General features: G+C 39.4%; 1 protein-coding gene and 1 long non-coding RNA gene across 3 annotated transcripts in view; one reads left to right on the forward strand and one right to left on the reverse strand.

Moving 5' to 3' along the window:
• The window catches only part of RNF144A (ring finger protein 144A), a 62,761-nt gene that overhangs the window by 33,009 nt on the left and 5,919 nt on the right, over nucleotides 1–23,833 (forward strand). For both annotated transcript variants that reach the window (XM_077782415.1, XM_031504447.2), the window contains 6 exons: nucleotides 2,065–2,210; nucleotides 16,907–17,011; nucleotides 17,220–17,280; nucleotides 18,266–18,473; nucleotides 20,278–20,425; nucleotides 21,661–21,750. In XM_077782415.1, coding sequence (XP_077638541.1) covers nucleotides 2,076–2,210; nucleotides 16,907–17,011; nucleotides 17,220–17,280; nucleotides 18,266–18,473; nucleotides 20,278–20,425; nucleotides 21,661–21,750 — 747 coding nt within the window. In that variant the 5' untranslated portion in view covers nucleotides 2,065–2,075. The remainder of the gene's footprint in view (nucleotides 1–2,064; nucleotides 2,211–16,906; nucleotides 17,012–17,219; nucleotides 17,281–18,265; nucleotides 18,474–20,277; nucleotides 20,426–21,660; nucleotides 21,751–23,833) is intronic.
• LOC110467969 (uncharacterized) lies at nucleotides 19,141–23,558 on the reverse strand. Its single transcript, XR_013339761.1, has 3 exons — nucleotides 23,459–23,558; nucleotides 23,228–23,367; nucleotides 19,141–19,879 (listed from the first exon to the last, which is right to left on the reverse strand). It is a non-coding gene; the product is annotated as an uncharacterized LOC110467969 (long non-coding RNA).

Here is a 23,833-nt window from a genome sequence, read left to right on the forward strand (position 1 = left end):
ATGCCATACATTCAGTGAGCTTTAGTCTGAATTGTCTGAATTCTACATAAAATTTGCTGTGATTTTGGTCTTCCTGATGTATGCAAGTGCATCCTTAACATAATCTGTCCTTCACTGTTCATTTCCTGGTTTCATCTACTTGAAACCATAAGCATCAGATATGTAATAAACTAGGCAGGACAAGCAAATAGCTAATGGCAGACAGTTCAGATGTGTTTGGTCACTACTTCTCAAAGACCTCATGAATCTGTCTGTAAATGTCAGATAAACCAAAGTTTGGAAGAAGAAAATTGGTTTTGCTAGTAATTTGTGTGTGAAATGAAAAAGTAGTGGTGAAGTACACAAGCAGTCTAGTAGCCTTAGAAATCATGTGGTTTTACTCATATCACTATGTTGGACTTTAATGTGGAGGTCTCAGAAAAGACTGCACAGCACAAGTTGTATTTTGTGAGGTGTTGTTCTGTGGGGCTATTCAATATGTTTCCTTTGAAACAGTGTGGCATATTTGTGTGGGCTTTCAGAGGAAGTGCTCTAGAGCAGCCCTGGAAATGGGGTTGCTTAGCCTTTATTCTCTCCCTGCTTCTTCTCCCTGTTGATTGCATAGAAAAAAATCTTTTGGTGGTACTTATGTACATCATAAAAAACATCTAATGAATTGGACTGAATGGGAGAGCTGATAAGCTCTTCAATTTGTTTCAGAAATGTTAGGGACCTTGGTGGAATCATGCCACAATTAATTGAATATCAAAGACTTGGACTTCAAAGAAATGTTTATGAAGTCTGCATGTGATTTCTTGGGGGACAAAAAGCATGCTTTTCTTGAACATTTGCCTAAATCTAATATAGTAAGCATTAGTTTGTTGCAGTTCTGGAGGCTTGCAAAGTTCACAGATATGACTTAAAAATTAGCAGTTCTGCAAGGAGTAGTGAAGGCAGAGGGGGGAAAAAAGGAGGGGAAAAAAAGAAAACTAACCCCGAAAAACTGTAACCGTGATTTGAGTAATGTAACTGCTGGTGTAATGATGGTAAGGAACCATCTAATTTTGGGAAGGAGGATGGCATGATAATGTGAACCTTTCAGCAGCTTGGGATGTGAATTTTCTATGCTTGGAAGGTCAATGTCACAGTGATAAAACACTACTAGTAAATATGTTGTTAAAATTTGATGTACTCCATAAGTTATCCTAGATGTTCTGGGGGAGTGTGTGGGTTTTTGTTTTGTAATTCTTAATGTAAAATTCATAAATTAGCTTTTCTCTTTGTGAATACGTTTCTTACGTGTGAGATTTTCTTCCTGCTCAGTTAGTTGACAACACACCATCTGGGCCCTGAAGATAAAGATGCTCTGCATGATCCTATCCTATCACTGTCTTGAGGGTGATATATAGGTTATTATAGCCTATTCTTATAGCTCACTTTTTTTGTCCCAGATGGTTGTTGCTACAACCAAGTTGTGCTCTCAGCATATTGAAAGGGTTGGAGGAAATTGCAGGCTAAAACTTGCAGTGTACTCAAAATATTTATTGTTCTTGCTAAAATTAACAGCAAACTGATTGATCTGTCATGCTTCTGGGAACAAAAATATCTGGCTCTGTGAGCTGAAATATCATCATTCTGGAAAAGGGCATAATAAATACCTGGCTTATGAAAGATCTTTTGAGTCTTGCCTGCGTAGCTGAGGTTAAGGTATGTCATGAGTAAATTTTAACATTTGTGAGAGAACAACTAGTGATGAAAATCACAGGAATTAGAAATGAGATTTTTGCATTTGTAATATGTGACAAAAGCCTGTAACCTAAGGGTATTTCTGCTTGCATTCAGATGTTTAGTGTATTATGTGTGGAGTTATTTTACCTTCTGCAAGTTCTATCAGGCAGGGGATATAAAAGGGAGTGCAAGTGCTGGCACTTGCTGGCAAGTGCTGCATAACTATTGCTGGTTAATTGGATTGTTGGAAAAAACAAACACAAGAGGCAATAACTGACAATGTGATTTTCAATGGCACAAATGTACTGAGTATCAATATAAGGAAATAATGGAGTATCTTTTTATGCTGTTCTTCAGACTGCTCGGCAATGACTACAGCAAGATACAGGCCTACCTGGGACTTGGTACTTGACCCATTAGTGTCCTGTAAGCTCTGCCTTGGTGAATACCCTGTGGAGCAGATGACAACAATAGCACAATGCCAATGCATCTTCTGTACCCTGGTGAGTTTGTGTTCTTTAGTTTTAGACATTAAAAAAAAACAAGACATAGATTTAACTGCAGAAATAGTGCATTTCTGCTGGGTAGGACACACCCTGAAGTATTGCTCTTGCGGTGGAAATAAATAACTATTGCTGTGTACTTGACACAAAAGCTAGGAAGTAAACCTTTGTTTACCTGCAATTAAAAAATTATTCTGCACTTCAGTATATTGTATAGTTATATCCTTACCAAGGCTATTTACGCTTTCCCTTTTATCTATCAGTGGCTTGGATCTGGGGTGGTTTTGGTGTTCCTTATGTACCTTATAAAAGACAACTTCTAATGAGTTGAACTGAATGGGAAGACTGACAAAATCTTCACTTTTTTTCAGAAATGTTAGAGACCTTGGTGGAGTCATGCCCACAATTAATTGAATATCAAAGTCTACTGGGGTTTTATGATTGATTGGGTTTTTGTTGGGTGCTGAGGTGTTTGTGGTTTGGTTGGTTTTTTTTTAACTCTAGAAGAGAATAGAGTCTTTCAGTTGAAAGAGAACTTCAACCATTATCTATGGTCCAGCTGCCTGGTCACTTCATGGCTTGTCAAAAGCTAAAGCATGGTGTTAAAAGGCATTGTCCAAGTACCTCATAAACACTGCTCCAGGAGGCCTGTTCCAATGTTTGTTCACCCTCTCTGTAAAGTAATGCTTCCTTATGTCCAATCTGAACCTTGCCTGGTGCAGCTTTGAGCCATTCCTACATGTCTTGTCAATGGATACCTGGGAGAAGAGCTCAGCACCTCCCTTTATACTTTCCTTCCTCAAGAAACTTTAGAGAGCAATGAGGTCACTCAGTCTCTCCAAACTAGACAAACCTAAGGTTCTCAGCCACTCCCTACACTCCTTCCAGCCCTTTCACCAGCTTTGTTGTCCTCTGGAGATGCATCCAAGGACACTTACATCCTTAAGTGGTGTGGCCCAGAACTCCACCCATGCTGAAGGTGAGGCTGCACCAACTCTGAACACAGTGGGACAATCACCTCTTTTAGCCAGCTGGTGGTGCTGGGTTTGGTGATCCCAGGATGGGCTTTGCCCTCCTGGCTGCTGGCCTCTTCTGACTCACATGGAGCCTGCTGTCACCCAGCACCCCAGACGCCTTTCTGCAGGGCTGCTCTCCCACCACTCCTTTCCTAATTCATACCTGTGCCTGGTGTTATTCCATACCAGGTGCAGAAACTGGCAATTCAATTTGTTAAATTTCATGCCATTAATCATTTCCCTATTCCAGTTTATCTAGATCCCTCTGCAAGGCATCTTGCCCCTCAACAGAATCAGCAGCAGTTTCTAGTTTTTATCATCAGACGTGCTAATGGTATATTTGATTCTTGGGTCCAAACAGTTGACAAACACATTGAACACAACTGACACTAGAGCTGAGCTCTGTGGAACAATGCTGGTGACTGGTTGCCAAGCAAATGTGGTCCCATTCACTACAACCTTTGGAACCCAACTTTACATTCAGAGCTCATCTAACAGCTGGACAACTTGTGCAGAAGGGTGCTGAGAGGGTATCAAAAGCCTCATTAAAATCCAGAGAAACTACATCCTTAATTCCAGTCTGGTGACCTTGTCATAGAAGGTTATCAAATTAGTTAAACAGTCTCTTTTTGATCCTGTGTTGATGGGGCCTGATGATTGCATTGTTCTTTAAATGCCTTTCAACAGTACCCAGCATAGCCATGTGCACACTTCTAAGTAGAGAAGTATTTAATGTATTGCAGATTCTAATTTCACTGTATCGTAATTACAGTCACAAAACAGGCTTCCATTACCATATTGTACAAATGCCTACCCGGAATAACAAGAATCTTGTCAGTTGAATACAAAACACTGGGGAACATATGTAGTATTTGACAAAGCACATCATCATCACAGTAAATGGATATTGCTACTTTAGGAACACAGGAAACTACTAGTTGGTTTCCAACCCTAATACTGAACTTAAATTAAAATTTGAGTTCATTAAATATTGCAATGGGTGCAATTACACCAAAAACCTTGTAATGATGGTTCAGCAGAGGAAAAATTGGAGTATTATCAGTAAGACTATAACTTGTGGGATACATGATGATCAAACTTTAATTTCCCAAGAGTTTATGATATGGTATTATAGACTCAGACATGGGATTAGGTGACTTTTTTTTTTTTTTAATTTAAAAATTCTTCCCAGAAAAGTTTTTTTTTGGTGTGTAGAAGGATTTTATTTTATTTTTATTAATGGAAATACTACAATTTTTAATAGTAAATTTCATTTTTCTTGGTTATTGAAGATATAGGAGGCAGCCAATGGAACAGGTAGATCTACTGTGAAAGAAATGTTGCTAAAGCATGCAAAAGCATATGAAACAATAGGCTCCATGAAAACTCTTCTCTTCTAGTGCTTACAGCTGAGTGTTGTGTTTGAATGCAGATAATATTTAAATGTCAGTTTTCAATAACACTTCCATGGCAACAGAAGGATTGGGTTACCAAATATATTTTTTCATCTTTACCTTGTTCCTTTCAATGTTTACTGCCATCCCCACTCTTCTGATTTTTTGGTTAGCATGTGGTTGCTGACTCTTCTAATTGTTTTGAAAGATGTAACAGCATCAGATATGCAGCCTTTACCAATAACCTGTTCTTAGCAGCTGATACAGTCATCTGACTGATGACATGGAATTTGTGTTTTGAACTCTGTTCAGGAGTAATCATAAGCCAGTTTTTACTACTTGTATTTGATTGTCTTGAATAGTTTATTCAACTTGGTCCTGTTTAAAGAAATTTTTGTTGTTTGCCTGCCTCTTGTTTGCCACTAATAAGCTTTATACAGTGACATTTGAGTGCCCTGAAAAAAATATTTATCCTAAAACTTTCCCATGAATTAACAGATAGTATTACCCTTACTTTCCTTGACGATAGCGTGGGAAGTATTGAGAATCAATCCAAATAAATGCAAGAGGCAATAGCTATAAACCTGTTACAGCCCAGGCCTTCATCTGAAACCCAAGGCCTTCATCAGTACCTTTGGGCCAGCCTGAAGGCTGATAAATTGCTAAAGAAAATACTCCCATGTGTCTAGCAAGATTTTTTGGCCTACTGACAGTTGTTAAGGAAGAGTGTGACAGATGTATGCAGAATCTTCCACTGGTGTTCCTTCAGCAATGTTTTCCAGAAACATCAGGGACACTGTATGAACTGTGCTTTGTAAATGGCCAAACAATCAAAAAGAGTAGCCTTTTGACTCAAGATTTTGCCTGGGGTCTATGTACAGTAGATCCAGTTAATCTCTGCTTTGTTTTTGGTTGACCAATATGTAGTTTTGTTCAGGCTTCTTTTTTGTATGTGAACAGAGATAACTGATGGCCTTTCCAGGAATATGAGCAAAAAAGACAAAGGGATATCCATACAAGTGTGAGGACTGTTTTTACTACAGCGTTTGCCACTAGCTCTAGCCCTTCTGTCTAAATCACAGCAAGCTGAAACAACATGAGTATGTATTACAAAGACATCTTTCAAGTGCAGTACTACTGGTATGTTGGCAGCATTTGGATCAATATACAGGTCTCTCAGTCCTATATTTCTGTCTGCAAGTCTTGACTGTTTATAATCATAGAAGTGCTGTAGTGAAGATACCATGAAGGATTGTCTCTTCCTGACACTTGTATAGTAGCATAGTATTTCTATTCAGAAAGATAGAATAGGGACGCTGTTTGCATTTGCTTTCTGGCAGAGCTGTGCATGGATTAAATAGAGCAGACTGCCACTCCTGTGCTGATAAGGCACAGGCACTACAATTTCCCATAGTATTATTTTGCCAGATAATACAATACTCCATTATAGTTTTTATCATTGTGATCATTAATGCCCAGACAATGCTGTGAGCTCTCAAGTTTTGTATATCTCATCCATTAGGAATGTTATGAGAATGTGTTTTCTCTGGTACCTCAAGCAAATCCATTGTTGGATTGCTTGAAGTACCAGAGAAACATAAGTCTAAAGAACAGAGAAAAACAAGCTAACTGCTGTTTGCTTTTTGTTTGTTTTTCTGAGTATTATCAAGGGGCAAACCAGTATCTCTTAGAGTCATGTTAACAATAAGACCAATCTTAAGTGTGCTTGTGTACTTTTGGACCAAACACCTAAATAGCCTTTTATTAAATTCTTTCCCCACTTAAATAGCACACAATACATAGGCAATAATCTTACATACTAAGACTGTAATTTAGCAGTTGCTTGCCTCAGAAGAAATAATTGATTTTGCATATTTTGTCCCAAAAGGTTTACACTTAGAGAAGGAAAAAGAGAGTAAAGCAGAGAACACCACTTTTTCTTTTCTTTAATATTTTTTTTAAATTATTTGCTGGACTAATTTTTTTCACTTACTACTTAGCCTTTGCTTTTTTAAGGGGATGATGGGAGACAAGCGGGGGGCAATTGTATCCAGTTCTTGTTGGAAATTCATATTATGTTGTAATCTGTGATGAAATTCATGTGCATCATGATGGGCAGGATGTTTCTTTGATGTGTTAACAATTGTATATGTGCTGAAGTTACAAAAGGTTTTCTGCAGTTTATATTCTTGCATGGAAGTCAAGCAGTTAATTGCTTGAATGTTTTCTGGTTCAGGATTTGCATGTACATCTGTGTACATAAATACTGTATAATTTATATATATATATATATATATAAAAAACACACACATACATGTGTCAATGTGTTCCAAGTGCAGTGATGCCACTATTACTCAAGACAGGCTAAGCTCCTTTTGACCTCACATTAGATTATTCAGTTCCCTTCAAGATGTTATTCACTACTGTTTATTCTGGTACCAGTGGATTCATTGCTTACTTTACTAAATTTAAAACAAAATTCTGTCAAGTGGGCAGTCCAAGCAAGCAAATGTCTAGAAGAAATATGAAGCATGACATAAAATTTCAGTGAAAAAATTTGATTACTCCTCTGTAGTCTATCTTGTTACATATAGAAGGAGAAACTGTAGTGAGGTAAATGAAAGAGAGGGCTACTAGCAGTTAGAAAATAACAAAACTAAGGTTAAGACCTGCCTTCTGCTTTGTTTTGTGGTTTCTTTTTGGTCAGATAGCACATGTGTATCAACTGTGGTGTTTCAAACTAACACTGCTTTGTAGATACTCATACTCTGATTCTTTCCCTAAGCACTTGAGCCAGCTGGTTAATCTTAACTGGACCTTTAGGTGTCCCTCTAAGTTTGTTGTATTGTATCCCAAGTATCTTGACAGTAGGCAAGTGAGACTTCTGTTATCACTACTCATTTTTAAACGGGATTACTCTATTTGCCTAATCATGACTGGTTATACAGATCTGCTTAATTCTAATCATTCTGCTATTTGAGCTGCCTTGTAGGCTGTGATCAGCAAAGCACTTATCCTGCCTATCACTTGTATCGGGCACCCCCTTTGCTTTCTTGTTGTCCTGGTTGACCAACAGAACATGAAGGGTCTCTGAGTAGAAGGATAAAAAAGAGTGATTTACTCAGTGTTATTACTCACTCCAAATGAGGCAGAAGCAGCATCAGCCTCTCCTTCCCCCAGGGCAAGGCAGACCTCAAGAGCAGCATGGATGGAAACAGGTGGGCTTGGCTGCCTCCCTGTTCCTGTGTAGTTTGTCTCTGCATGGCAGCACTGAGTTGACAGCAGGCTGTTCCTCACCTCTACCAAAGGAAGTGCCTCACTTGCTTGGAGACCTGAGAGAGGGGGAAACCTAATGGCTTGTGAGGTTTTATAGAGTTCAAGGTCCTTCTTAGCAGCTGTACTGTTTGTTTCCCGCCACCAAAGCTTAGAGCTTGCTGCTTGTGCTTATATACCCTAACCTTAGCAGAGACCTGATACTGATCTTGACACGTGATGTGTCAGCAGAGGCTTCACGGTTAGAGGTCACCGTGTGTTTGTGCAGCAGTTCACGTGGCCAGCTGCGTTCTCACTTGTCTTGTAGGTGGTGGGATGGCACAACTCCCTGCTTTAATAAGCAGATACCACAGAACCCTGGGTGAAAACTAAACTTGATCCAGAGCATTCAGTTCTCTTCCGTGTGATGTCACTAAATGAGATTAATTTTATCTGTCTTCATCAGGCTGTTGGGAAAACTAGCTAATTTTGGTTTGCATAAGGTTTCGCATGTGAAAAGGGAAGGGCCTTTGTTTGCTGCAGGTGTCTTCTCCTCCCACTCAGAATTGCTATTTCTGTTCTGAAATAGAATAAGCTTTTCTCAAGCATATAAGGCTGATTTTTTGTGGTGTTTTTTTCCTCCTGAATAGTTGTTTTTCATCCCACATATGTTGGCATTTGAATATAAATTATTTTTTGTAAAATTTACTGTGTGTTTTTACCAATTACAGCTCTAAATAGGTGAGAACAAAAAGTTTGTGAAAGGTAATGGAGGGATAAAAATTCATAATGGAAAAAGTTTACATGTATATCCACTTGAAATAACTATTCAAATGTGAAGAAGTATTACAAAGTATTATTGTGTCATTTGGCTACTTTTTGCTGTCTGCTGCTCTGTCTGATTCCTCTGAAGAAAAATTGCTCAACTTCTATAAATGTTACAGTACACAGCCATAAATGTGTATATAAAAAAACAAGTCCACCACTTCAAAGGCTGAGCAGCTGTAAATCTGTGTTACTTTCTCTTTCATGATACTCATCTGGAGAAAGGCACTTGTTTTTCCAGTGCTTTTAGTTCTGGTTACTTGGTCTTGCTTATGATTTTGCAGCCATTGATTGCTGTGTCTCAAAGGCTATTTGCCATGTTCTGACATTTCTCAAGCTGAAGTAGTTATCAGGGCTCCTCTTTCTGCTTTCTTGATAATACATTTCTTCTTGCCTTACTTCATCATTTGTTGACTGATGGCCTGATGGTGCCTGTTCCCTGTACTCAAACTGGTGCAGTCTCATGTGGAGGATTTGGAGGCTGGACTCAGAGGGATGATGCATCTCATCCCTGATACAAACATCTTATCTGTGAGGTGTTGTTTGCATTCATTAAGAAGCATGTACCATGGACTGCTGTGATATTTGGGTGTACTGTCAGAAGGCATTTGGACAGAGGTAGAACCAATGCAGCAAAGTCTACTCTGCTGTCCACAGGAGGAATCAACAGCCATCACTGCACTAACTACAGCAGAATTTGCAGTGGGTGAGTGCCTGCTCCTGCCAGGATGTGGCCAGTTCCCATGCTACGATGGGGGACTTTGCTGGGAGCACAGGGACTCTTGGATAACAATAATTTTTGCATCTCAGGAAAGAATGCTCAGATGGTTTGTCCTCAAACATGGAAGCACATGGGTTGTGTTTATCTTTCCCAGCCCTCATCCTCTTTGACCATCATCCACAGGGAAGATGATGTGATTTTGTTTAGACTGACAGTATAGTCTGTGACACGGCTACAGAACAGCTGAGGGAGTCTTTAAACATTGATGGCAAGGAGGGAAAAAGAGGCATTTACCCTTTGCAATTTCAAACAAAAAGTATCTTTAAAATAGGCCAAGTATTGGGAAGATGGAGACAGGAAACCTGTCAAACAGGGGTCTTCCAAATTGCTTACCACTTTGGGAAAAACATGTATCAGCTGTGCTGTTATCTCTCTCTGGTCCTGGCCAAAGTCCCTCTGTGTGTACCTTCTTGTTCACAGCATAAGGCTCTAGGTATTTTCCTGTTGTGGGGCTCTGGAGTGCCTTGCAGGTGCTTGTCTTGGAGTCAAGGGTATGCTTGTGTAGCAAATTTTTTGTCTCTGTAACAAAACAAAGGATATAAAGGATAAACATGTAAGACAGTTCTCTGTTGCTGCTTTCAGATTTGAAGTACTGCATGTCAAGATAAGTGAATTTGTTCTTCCTGTGATTTATTCTTAAGACGATAAATTACGGTTAATAAAAATTTGAGTTCTAATAGTGATGATTTCTTTGCAAGTAGATAATTGTTTCTGAAAAGATGTCTGTAAAAGTGAAAATAATTCAAGTTCAATCTAGTACCACAAACATTAAACACTTCTAATGTACATCTGTCTCAGATCTAGGTGCTTTGTGAAGTTGAATGTAACTTGTGCTTGCAGATATGGTCAGTATAGCTGACAGTTTATCTAGTAAAGAAGCAAAATCACTCCCACAGTCAGGCATATGCTTCAAACAGATCCCTGTGATTAAGTGTGCATAGATATTTCCCAGTAAGTTGCTCGTCAACTAAGTAGGATTAGGGTGATATTGAAAAGCTAGATTGTAGGTCTACTGTAGAGAATTGGGCACACTGGAGCAGCAGTGCAAGAGTGGTTTCAAGTTAAGCCTGTTATTAAGCAACAATAGATTTGAGGCAAGATTATAACTACTTTACACAAAAAAAGGCCATGTAGTAAATTCGAAAGAAGCTTAAAACCTGTCTGAGGAATATACACTTTTTTTTTCATCACACATGTTTTCTTGTGTGTGGTAAGTATACCATGGAAATTTCTCAGAAAGTTTTCTTTTTCAATAAAACACTAAGATTAAATAATATTGCTCTTATGACTGAAGTGTTGAAATGGAAAGATACAGGCTCTTTAGGAGGACAGGCAGAAGAAATAAAGTGGAGGTGTGACTCTATATGTCAGTAACCAGCTGGAGGGTGTGGAGCTACACTTGGGGATCGAGAAGGAGACGACCAAAAGCTTATGGGTCAGGATTAAAGGGAGGGCAGGGACAGGTAACTTTATGATGGGGTTTGCTACAGGGAGTCCAGCTAAGAGGCTGTACAAGAAAATTGGAGGAGCTTTCATTATAAAGGCGCATTGTGATTGGACAAGTGGGAAATGGCTTCAAACTGAAAAAGAGTTGGTTTAGATACTAGGATGGAATTCTTTACTGTGGTGGTGGTGAGGCACTGGACAGGTTACCCAGAGAAGTTGTGAATGCCCCATCCCTGGAAGTGTTCCAAGTCAGTCTGGCTAGAGCTCTGAGCAACCTGGTCTAGTAGAAAGTGTTCCTGCCTATGGCAAAGGAGTTGGAACTATATGATCTTTAAGGTATGTCCCAACCTAAACCAAGCTATGATTCTGTGATTTGTCCTATTACCAGATGAGCATTCCTGTTGCTATAAGTATGCACCAAAAGATTTAAAAAGGTAGCATATGGTAGTTATATGAGGCTCCTAGAATCTTTATTTTAGGAATAGGGAAGGCCTCTAGTCTTGTTGTATCATTCTTCCTTCTTCTTCAGAGAACACCCCAGATGCAGGTTCTTGTTTTAGGGGAGTCTTTTTTCTTGAAATTGTTCAAGTTTGTCTGAATGGAAAATATTTCTAGACAATGACATTCAGAGTGAATTTGTTATTTGGATGAAAGCAAGGGAGCTATTTTTCCAAGAGTATTACTCTTCACCTGAGACACGCTCAGATTTTTTTTTTTGAGTGAAAGAAATTCACTCTCTCACACATGCTGTCTTCCCCTGCCCCAGTGAGTATTGCACACTACATCACTGCACTGTTCTAATCTTAACCTAAAATAAGACATTACATCATGTTACCCAAAAGATTTACAGGCGGTTTGTCTACAAGTATAAATTCTACCTATTCACCAGACTGACTGCAGAATTAGCTTAGGGAAATTTGCACAGAGCAGTAGAATAACTTTGGTATTGCACTGTCTCATGGAAGGAAAATATATCACCATCTTAGTATTCATTTTAAAGTAATGTAAAGAAAAAAAATCCCAGTATGCAGAACATAAAAATACTACAAACTACTACCAAATGTAGTTCATGCTGTAGTAGTTTTGGTTGTCTGTGTAGCCCTATCACATGAATTTTGAGCTTTGGCTTAGTATCCTGTTAGCATAAAAGCAACCCATAGACCAAATTGTAGATTTTTTAGCTATGAGACACAAAATAAGTGCTTCTCACTCAATATCCTTTCATATTCTTCATACAGAAGAATCTTCTTACCCTAGAATGTTATGCCCAGAGGGATCTTTGCATGTGCCTAGCCTGATGTCATTTGTAACATGGATCACAAAATACTAACCAGCTTTTCCTGAGTTTTCATGTAGTTGAATGTAAGTTTATGTAATTACACGTGCGTGTGTATTTATGTATGTATATTTTTAGATGTTCATCTAATCCTAGTTTGCAGAAGATATAGAATTTGAGACTGGGAATTTAGTCTGCATGTTAATAATTATCCTATTTGAAAAGATTTTCAGCCTGAGCTTTAAAAAATCTCCCTTGTTGAAAAAACGTGTCAGCCCTTCCTTGTGTTTCTGAAGTACAGCGTAAACTCCTAGTGATTGTCTCCAAAGTGCAGGTTTATTGCCAAGGTTAATGTTTGTGCACAATAGCAACTGTCTTTGCCTAGCTTTAATATTTATTGCTACTAAATATTTTGTCAAAAACTAATTCCCTTTCTTTTTTAGAACTTGGTAAATGCTAGATATCATCTTTTTATTTTCCCCCTTTCAATTTTATCAGTGCATGTGTTTCGGTTTTTTAAAAATTACTTTCCAATACCAGCATGTGATGATTCTGCATTTAGTGCACACTTCATATGGTGATGGCTATGGCCTAGTGCCAGCACTAAAATATATTTGAAGGTTTAAGAAATAAATCAAATGATGTAGTGATTATATACTTCACTCTTGTCATGTGTTTTTTGCCTTTCCAAATACATGGACTGATTTAAAAATTTCCCATATGATTTGGCACTTGCATCACAGCATTATTGTAGTCAGAAGTCTACATTTTAACAAATTCCACCTATCAGCTGTTAAGAAAATAGTGCAGGGTAATCTTTGTCTACCTAACTCAAATGTGACATCTTGAAAAACCATTCCTTGTTTGCTGCAATAGTAGCAATAACATGTTCTTAAAAATAAATAACTTATAACTTTCCCAAACCATCTCCAAGTGTTTTTAATTGTGTGCATTTTGTATTGTAAAATTACCTCAGGCACCAAGTGAACACATTTTTTCTGTCAAAGTAGATGGTAGATAAGTGTTGCCACCCATGTAAACAGTGAAACTCAAGATTCCTTTTTTGGAATTATGATGGGATTTATTTAGGTTTTGATGTCAGGAGAAATAAATCAAAGTACCAACATGGGAAGTAAGCATGATTATTCCTGGACTACTTCTAAAAGAAAAGGAAAATCAAAAAATTTTGCTGTGTCCTGTGCAGTTTTGTTAGAGCTAAATGCAATAGAGCAAGATTGTGTTGTGTGATACGAAGCTCTAAAGCCATGGCACATCAGTGGTCACTGTTCATACCTTTCTGTGTGGCACAATCCCTGATGTATAGAGGTTAGAAGTACAACACATCTTGCTAAGCTTTAAATACTACACTGTGCTTCCCAGCTTCAGAAAGTCATTCCTTTATTAGTCATCTGTCTCTGAGGCAACAGAAAAAAAAAAAAGTGTTCCCAATTTATATAGGCAACTTATAGTAAAATTGCTGCTGAATTGGGGTCTCAGTTGATCTTTGTGAGGGAATCTGGGTCAAAACTCCTAAAAATTCATGTGCTTCTGCCCTTTGTCATGGGGACAGCAAATGCTTGTAGGATTCATGGGTTACCAGGTGACAGAAAAAGTTATGCACACATCAGAAAAGACAGCAGGGATGGAAAGAGGACAGAGCAGGGATGCACAAGGAGTATGCATGCACAGAGAACAATACAGGAGTAGTGCTCAGGGGAGCTAACTGGTCTCTTCTGACACACATCCATTAGAGTAATAATAAAGATGTTCCTCAGCATATTAGTTTTATACACATCAGTGTACTCCTGTAACCTTACTCCAATCTCATGCCTTAGGTATCTAATTTTAGCTCCTGTTTTCTCTGAGAAAAGTTATGTAATAGACTTCATTTTGAATGTTGTTTGGGGTGACCTACACTCCCACATTTTTTGTTCATGCTTTAGAGTACTTTATTGCCTTAATGGAAGGACTATGAAAATACTTTCCCCCAGCATTGAATCAAGTTGCATAGAAAATTTGCAAAAATTTGTCATCTTTTTGTAATTGTTTTACAATGAATTTTTCATAGTATATGACTGAATACCTAATCCTGCTTTGTTGTGTTGCTTGCATGCTGCTGCATTTCTGGTACTGTAGCCAGTCTTATACAAGTTGCATGTCTTGTGTCTGCCCTCAAGAGAAGCCACAGGTACCCTGTGCATCAAATTCTTTGGTGACTGCTTTGTGTTTCTCTTTCTGCACCCAAGAAGTCTCAGGGGAGTCTTGAGTGGATAGCGTGTTTTAGCCTCTGCCTATTTTCCAGCTATATTTTGTAGCCTTAAGGCATTTCTCAGAAGGTGAAGCATGAGAAGTGCACTTGGCTGTGCTGATTTTTGAGAAGACAGCAGCCAATGCCCCATCAAGGGGAAGGGAAAGGCCATGAACACTGCTCATGGCAGGAATGAACTGTGTAGTTTCTTGGAAAATGAGAGGAAAGGGAAGCAAATAGAGTAGGCTTTGGCAATAGTCCTAAACAGGTTGAGGAGAAGAATTAGCAACATTAATGATTAATGATAGCAAAGCTCATTCAGCTTGAAAAGTACTTTCTATAAGTGCTAAGTGCTGGCATTAAAAATGTATGCATTTTTGTTTTAATCCACACTTGGCATCTGCAAATGGAGAAGAAAGGGGAGAGCCAGCAGTGTCATTATAGCAGCACTAATACCTCAATACAGCTGAAATCCCAGCTTGCCAAGACACACAGCCTAGGGTCTGGGTCTTGCAGAGCTCAGCCTGTTGTGGTTAGTGATATGGGTTCTCCTAAAGTGTTCCATCACCTGTCCTGCAGAGTTCCAAGCGAAGGCTTGGAAACCTTCTGCGAGTCAACATCTACTAAATGAGCAGTTGTCCTCATAAAACCCCTGCCGAGGAAGATAAAGACTATGTGTTGTCTGTCACATGTGGATTTCTGTGCACAATTAAAAATTTTATAAATACCAATTATCTGATCTGTTTTTCTTTTCCAAAAAATTAACCTGCTTTCTCTAATGTGTGGGAGATGCAGAGAAAGGGAGCTCTAACAGAAATGATTCATCATGCTATCAAGGTGGTGGCAACTTGCCACCAGAAATGCTGTGGACCAAAGCAGCAGTGATTGTGTGGGTAGGAGGTATAGTCTTTGCTGCAATCAAGCTGCGAGAGGCAAAATCTAGAATAGGTTGTTAATAGAGGTGTCTGAAAGGAGCTGAATAGATAAATGGAGAGGCAGAAGATAAAGAGGTTTGAAGTCTGAACTTTAGCAGCTACAAGCCACATGCCTGAGGGTTAGGCTGGAAGGTGCTTGTTGATGGATTATTTGATTGCACAGGATGAAGGAAGAAGCAGTTTGAGAGAAGTTGTTTTGTGCTCTGACCTGAAGCTAGGCACACCAGCCTTGGCACAGTCAATGCAGTCCTTCACCTTCTCAGGCTGGTGGTTAGTCAGAAGCTACATATCTTTAGTAAATGTCTGGAAATGGTAACTGAAATCCTTGTTTTGCCAATTTGCTGCAGAGTGTGTAATGCTTCTTGCCTCCCACAGAGCTCTATGCAGAGCTGGTGTCATATCTTCATTTTACTCTGCTGTTGGTCTAGCCTCACTCTTTATTCACACATCTGCAAACAGAGTTAGGGACCTCGTTCTGTTATCATCTCCAGTTTGCTTATGCTAGCTGAGCACATAGGCAAGGTGAGAACATCAAAGGGTGCCCCTTCCACTGGGAAGCAGAACGTCGTCTGCTCTTTCTGTGTAATGCTGGGCTGGTAGAAGCTGCATGGCAGCAGCAGAGAGCAGGGTCTTTGTCACTCCCTTGTCTTCCCAAGAGACACCTATGCATTAGCTCTCAGCTTGATGTAGGAAGGATAGAGGTGGAGGGGAGTTGTTGCTCATCAAGAATAACAAGGTTTAATCTGAATTTTCCTTTGGTCAAAAGTATATGCATTTCTTCTCTGCTTTGTTGATACCCAGCCATGCTGTGCCCTGCTGTGCTGGAGGCTACATTTGCAGTTGTGAGTTGGGTAAAATGCTGTGGTTGCTAGGGGAGAAAGTATTAGTATTGCCAATATTTATTATTTGGTCCCCATGGAAACTCTAGTTCTTCAGGGAGTCCTAATTCTCACATTTTTCCTTTCTATGGAAAACTTACTTCTTTAACCATGAAGTTCAGATAGTTGTTTTCCAAGAATAGATGTCAAGATACGCAACTCCCTTTGTGTTCTAGTATGCTTGACAGATGTCTATCTATGGAGAATTACTGCTTACTAAAATATGTTGTGGCTTCTAGTCACACAAAGATCTTTAGAGTGTGGTTAATCTAAAATCATGTTTTCTTATATTTTCTGCCTCTTACATCCTCTTTGATTTGTTCTTTCCCCCATTGTTATTTTTTAATTTGCTGCATATTTTATATTGATGAAAAGCTATTTGGTGAATTTTGGTTTAAGGGCTCTTAAAAGTTTTTTTTCAATCTTAATGATTCCATGATTTGATGGGGAAATGAACTTTGTGTTTTCTGCTTAAAGGTATAACTGTAACAAAAGCTACAAATGTGTCTTATGGCTGTAAAAGGGACACAGTAGTGCCTGTTTTTTCAAAGTTTGAATTCTTCAGATTTTCAGACTAAAGCTGTTAAAATACTGAGTGATTTAACCTTGGCAGAATAGTTAACTCAGTGTTTGGCTCTCTTACAGTGCCTAAAACAGTATGTGGAACTTCTGATCAAAGAAGGTTTAGAAACAGCAATCAGCTGCCCTGATGCTGCCTGCCCAAAGCGAGGTCATCTGCAAGAAAATGAGGTACACTCTTCCTGCAAAGAGGCTTTTTTCCTTCGATTGATTTAAACAGGATGTTTAAATCTGGCTTGCTTTTTATGTTACAGCTTCATTGTTGACAACATATGTTTTTATTAATCCTTCAAAGGTCAAAAACACTCTGTTTATTTAAAATTACTAGATTATTGCTGTTCCTAATTAGAATTTTTTCTTCTTTTCCTTTTTTCAACAGATTGAGTGCATGGTTGCATCAGAAATCATGCAAAGGTATAAGAAGCTACAGTTTGAAAGAGGTAACACATGTAACACTATCCATTGAAGGCTGTGAGAGCGGGTTTGTTCAGAGCAATTCTATAAATCAGAATCCCTGCATATGTTCTTGCAGTAGCATTGTGTGTTAATTGCTTAGTTATCAGAAAGAAAAACCCCAAAACCTAAAAAGTAATTGCTTCTGTTCTTGCCTGCATGATTCCCAGAACTGCAGCACTCTGGGAATAAACTAAGGAAAGAAAATTGCTATGTATTATATTTCTAAATAACTAAGGGAGAGAGTGATTTCTATTTTGAGCTTTGCTATTTAAGTTGACTACTAGTGTTACAGGGGCTGGAGAGGAATACTGACCTCTTTCACAGAGCCACGATTATCTCCTGGGTTAGCATTTGGTACAGAATTAATGAGCGGTTCTGTGTGTAAAGATACAAACACATAAGATGACCTTGTGCCTACGGAGATGTGGAATGGTGTAGCCATAAAGAACTTAAAGTTTTGCTAGAGACCACTGCAATTAGCAGGTTTTATTGCCTGAACTGGGCTGTGAAACATGAAATGAGTTATCGGTAAAGAGTACCCAAGAAACAGATAAAACTGTATCTTATGTGGTTGTTAATCATGTGGTTACATTAGGATAGAGGTCAACTTGAAATAGGTTCCTACAGGGCAAAGCATTGTAAAAACACTTTTTGGTGGGTTTAACTGCATAGTATACACTGTATTTAACTTCAAGTACAACTGAAAAAAATACATCTCATTCTCAGAACAAGTTTACTTTGGTGAATGAAAGAGGGCAATTAATTGAGACTCATGAAACTCACTTTGGTTTGGTGCCTATTTGCGAAGCAGGCCAGATGTATGTCAATCTGTGTCACATAAATTAAAAAGTTCCTTTTGAAAATTTGTTCTTCAAATGCCCTGCCAGTCAACCTCAGCTGAAATGCATTGTTATGGAAGGCTGATCTTGTATCTGCCTTTGAATTTGGTTCTTTTATGTCCCTTTGCAGAAGTGCTTTTGGATCCATGCCGAACTTGGTGTCCATCCTCTACGTGCCAGGCAGTTTGCCAGCTCCAGGAATCAAGCCCACAGGACCCTCAGCTGGTCCAGTGCAAAGTGTGTGACATTGAGTTCTGCTCTGCTTGCAAATCTAATTGGCATCCAGGTCAAGGCTGTCAAGAGAGCATGCCAATCTCTTTTCTTCCAGGAGAAACAAGGTAAGATATTGCAAAAGATGAAGTATTTAGAAGCTAAAAACTCAAAGAGGCATTTTCCCGATGTTTTGTTCTAAAGCTGTTTCCTTCATTTAGTTGTTCCTGTTCTTTTAAAGCTGTATTCTAAAACTAAGCAGCTCTTGGCAGCCTCACTCTTTGCCAGCATTCCCAGCAAAGCACAAAGGAGCTGTTTGAGCTTTTGGCCTTTTGCCCCAGTGAGAAAAATGTGACATCCAGGCAGCTCATCAGCCTCCCTTGAGAGATGATCTTGTTATTGCTGCTCTCCTGGACAATGTGAGAGTTTTTAATATCATGCCAGACAATGATTTTTAAGATACCCTGCCAATCATCACCTCTGCTGCACATTTGCCCTATGATCTTAAGTTCTGTTTCAAGTGGGCTCTGGTGGCAAATTGCAGCCACTGAATAAGAAAGGCCATTATGTATGAGTTCCACTTCATGCCTGGGCTTTTTCAAAAATGGTGTTGCACTCCTAGGTATCATTAAAGCCCTGCCCAGCCTTGAACTTAGTTACTCATACCTTGTCTTCTTTCAAGCTTTGCTGTAACAGATGACTAGCTAGGATGCTGTCATGATGAGTTCCTGATCAAATATACTAATTTTGGCACATGCTTTTGTGTATGCATGACAAGAACTGCACTTTGCTAAATTTCATGGCAAGGTAACAAACTTTATTTATTTTTGCTTAGTGTTTTGGTTTCTTTTAGATTTTATTCCATGCTTAATTTTTTTACTCCATCAAGTAAAAGTAATTTTTATTTTCATTATTGTGGAGCATAATGTGTCTGTTAGCAGAATTAGGAGTTTCATGTACATTTTATGTATACAAAGCATTTTTTCTAGTACAGTCACCTCTAGTGTTAATAATTAGCGTGTGCCCTTTTGTCCTGCTATTGGGCAAATCAATTGATTGATTGATCAATGATCAGTCCTGCTTTCACCAAATTGTCCATCAGTCATTCTTCATTCCATCAGTATGTCACACTGGCAGTAGCTGCAGGAATTGTCATTTAAGGTACATTTTAGTTCTTAGTGAGCATAAAACCTGCATAGAAAGCTACACAAGGGAAATAAAAGTTATCCCACTGTTTCAGCATTCCTCTGTGTTGTGCCCATGATATGAAGGAACACCTGCAGGTTTGCACAACCTTGTGCAAGAACAATCAGTGGTGACCCTAACTCATGAGCTGTGACTTGTTAGGAGTCTGTCAACAGAGACAAAGTTTAACTGAAAGAGCAATATGCACCAAAATCTTCTTGTTCTTGATTTGGAGGGAAACTCCTAGGCAGGATCCTCCAGGTGAGCACAGAGAAGTAATATCCCTGATGCCCTAGTCCAAAGGAATGTGATCTAGGGCTTTTGTGCAATCAAGGGATTGTTTCTTTATCTGAGAAAGAAAAGAGAGAAAAGGAAAATAATCTAGATGTATAAAATATTAAGGTGTGAGCTACCTCCTTCTCCTCTGGTACATTACAGGGGAAAACTGTTTAATATCTATTATTATTGCTAGATAACAAAACCAGATGTTTTTTGCATGGTAAATAAAATATCCTAACTTTTATGTAGCCACTATAGTCATTAAACATCTTTTCCTAGAGATATGTTTGAAAAGCATTCTACAGGCATAATATCTGAATAATAAAATAATTTGAATTCCTGAATCTCTAGTAATTTATCTTTTTTTAAGCAAAAAAAGCAGGCTTACCTTCTTAGCACAATTCTTAGACATTCTTCTCTGAACTGACATGATCATGCATTTTGCTAATTTCTCACTCTCTCCCACAGTTCAGTTTTCAAAATGGAAGATGATGATGCTCCAATCAAACGCTGTCCAAAGTGTAAAGTTTACATTGAACGAGATGAAGGCTGTGCCCAAATGATGTGTAAGAATTGCAAACATGCCTTTTGCTGGTACTGTCTGGAATCTCTTGATGTGAGTACATGCCATACACTCTTGGCTCTCAGAAGCTTAGTTCATTGCTTTGCCATCCAGCTGTCTCTTTAATCAATTAAATAGCTCACTAGCTTCTGGCCACAACTCATCAGAGCTGGTGCTGAGAATTTGATAGGATTTGTATCCTCTGTTTTACTTATCTGACCTGTGTGAATTTAGCATTTGTTCTGAGTCAGTAAATAATTATTAAAAAGTAAAATTTTATGACGCTAATCTGTCTACAATCTTTACATGGCGCCTAACATAGGGAAGGGTGTTGCTTTTTTTTTCCAGTGCTGACTTTTTGATGTCTTTCTTTAAGGCATTACAGTATGAGACTAGCAATACTCTTAGTCTGAGGATGTTTAACAAACTAGATGTGGTATGGTATGTCACTAGCAGTCTAATTTGTTTACCATTCATTGTATTCCATGGGACAAGAAATATATCTGACATAGGAGAAAGAATACAGTGTTCTCCCAACAGCAGGAATTTATTGGTCTATAAGCTGCTGCTGTCATATGTTTATAATTTTTTTAAATCAGCCTGTTATCATGCTCACAGATCAGAGTATTTGCAATACACAACATCTGTTTCCATGTCATCAGTTTTGCTTTATTATTGTTAACAATAGCAAAGGAAATTAGGTTCCTGAGAGCTACTCCAGCTATTCAAATCTTGTGGTTGTCCCATTTGAATACTTTACTAACAATCCTGAAGTTACAGGCTTCTCACATGCTCTCACAGATAAAAAAGGAGTGTTTCCTTAGAACTAGACTTATTATCTTGTCTGGTTTTTGAGAGGCTGACAGAATTGATAGGAGTCTAATATCTCAAAAATCTGTTTTGTCATTCTGTTCTTCAGCTAGATAAACCAACTTTGGGAAGTCTGCAGCACAAGTACTGATTTTCCTTTGCTCTTGCTATATGTGTGTAAAATACATGCAGTGGTCAGCTTATCTTCTTGTATTTTCTTGCTAAACTTCATGCTAGGGTTTAAATATGCAGCTTTAGACCCTTTGGGAGAAGAATTTGTTATATATCTATAACACGCCAAACAAACCTGTTTTTGAGGATACCTAAGTGGAAACAAAGCACTTTGGAAAGGTTGGACATGGCCATGTCCACTTGGTTTTACTTCCTATGTGATTCCTGGGTTTAAGTTGTCAGAATATAGTGTTTTGTAACTTGAAGAATTTCTGTTTATTGCCTACCTTCTCATTTAATATTTGTAGGATGATTTTCTCCTTATACATTATGACAAAGGACCTTGTCGAAACAAGCTGGGGCACTCCAGGGCATCTGTTATCTGGCACAGGACGCAGGTAAAGCTCAGATCTTTGAAAGCTCTCTCTACAGGTCTACTACTGTCATAGTGCCTCATTTTAAATCCTTAGGATAAATTCTGTGCCAAATTTTTGTAACTCATTTTTGTAGCAGATAAAAAGAGGGCAGTAACTTGGAGTGGAACAATTAGTTCTCCTAGAGGAGTCCCTCCTTGGCAAAATGCCTGAGATAACCAGAAGATGTATGCTTGCAGAGCCAGTTCAGTGCCAGTCTAGATTGTTCTCACTGAATTTGGAGGATGAACTAGGTTGCCACCATCAGTATTACTTACAAGGAAGCTCTTTTTGCAAGGCATTTTTAGCTCTGGATCCAAAACTGGAAAGGAATTAACATGAATACAGACATTATCTTGCTGTGGTCTCTGACTCCTTCCTGTTGGTTGGATAGAAAGTAACCCTGATGGTTTATCAGCAATTTCAAACACAGATTCAAACTGACAATTGCAGAGAGTGTAGGAATATCTCTTTTAGTCTAAATTCAGTGTTGCTAGACTCAGCAAGAGTGCTGGCAATAAAAGAGTTCTCTGCAGCACTTTGATGCATGCAGTGTAAATGCTAATGTGTGACTTGGTCCAATCTACTGCCTTTACAGTCACTTCAGAGATAGGGGGACATCTGTGTATCTGAGTCATCTCTTCCTAAATTTACTGTGTGCCTGGAAAAAGCTACCTTAGCTTGAGAGAGGTACTTTTCTTGAGGTACAGACTTCTTTCCATGTGAGCATAAACCCCAAGTCTATAGAATAATCATCAAGTCTGGATAAATAGCTAAACTGAAATAAAAGGAGAAGGATCTCGCACCTCTCCTTTCACCCTTACCACTGGGTATCTGAGCTGTGGACTGGCTTTTGCTTGGATTAGCCAATGGTATCTCAGGAGGAGTGTGGGTACATTAAGTTTACTTGATAAACCTGTAGTATGTGGTGATTAATCTGATATTTGGAATATTTTCTAAGTCACTGCAGTTTGTGCAAATATGTTTGATGTATGGAATGCTTGATGATCTGGTCATTGTTGAGAAAGAAGGTGATATTCACTACTAGTCAGGATGTAATTCAGCTAAACCCACTGAAACCAAATCAACACTGCAATTGTTTCCTTATATTAACTTTGAGTAGGTTGTTAAGGTTCTTAGATTTATCCAAAGCAAATTGAGGTAAGTCTTTGGTTTGTTGTTTGTGGATTTAAAAAAATATTTGTTTTGGCCAGAGAAAATGGCTTGATGCCTAGTAGGGCAGCAATTTCTTCAGAAGAAAAAGAACCAAGGAACAAGTAAGTAAATACTCAGCGGGCAGTTTTACTTAAAAATAAACAACACCCCCCACCACACACACACACACACAAAACCACATCAAAAAACAAAACCAGCAAAACAAAAAAATTAAAACTCAATGATTTCTTTGATGGCATATTGAAGTTGAAAGGAAAGTATAAATAGATTTTTTTATATTAATTACCAGTAGTCAGTCTAGTCCATTGAATATCCAGCTTCTAGCTTGGCTCTGTCTGACCAGTGCAGTCAGCCTGGGTTGCAAAGAGCAGCATGGCAGTAGTTGCAGCTCATGTTTTTTTAAATATGAGAATTTAACTTTCCTTTCTGGGAAATAAATGCAGAGATTAGTAGAAGTTCCATCAGCTTGTCAGCACCACCACCAAAAAAAACAGAATGAGATGCGAACCGTGCCCACCTGTGAAGCTGACGGAGGCGCTGCAGCAGGGAGGGAGTGAAGCGGCGAGGGCGCGGCAGCGGCGCCCCGCGGCAGCCGGTCCCGGCGCCCCGCGGCAGCGGCGCCCCGCGGCAGCCGGTCCCGGCCCGTCCGCGGCAGCGGCGCCCCGCGGCAGCGGCGCCCCGCGGCAGCCGGTCCCGGCGCCCCGCGGCAGCGGCGCCCCGCGGCAGCGGCGCCCCGCGGCAGCCGGTCCCGGCACCCCGCGGCAGCGGCGCCCCGCGGCAGCCGGTCCCGGCGCCCCGCGGCAGCGGCGCCCCGCGGCAGCCGGTCCCGGCCCGTCCGCGGCAGCGGCGCCCCGCGGCAGCCGGTCCCGGCGCCCCGCGGCAGCGGCGCCCC

The sequence above is a fragment of the Lonchura striata genome, chromosome 3 (genome assembly GCF_046129695.1).
Source record: "Lonchura striata isolate bLonStr1 chromosome 3, bLonStr1.mat, whole genome shotgun sequence".
NCBI lineage: Eukaryota > Metazoa > Chordata > Aves > Passeriformes > Estrildidae > Lonchura > Lonchura striata.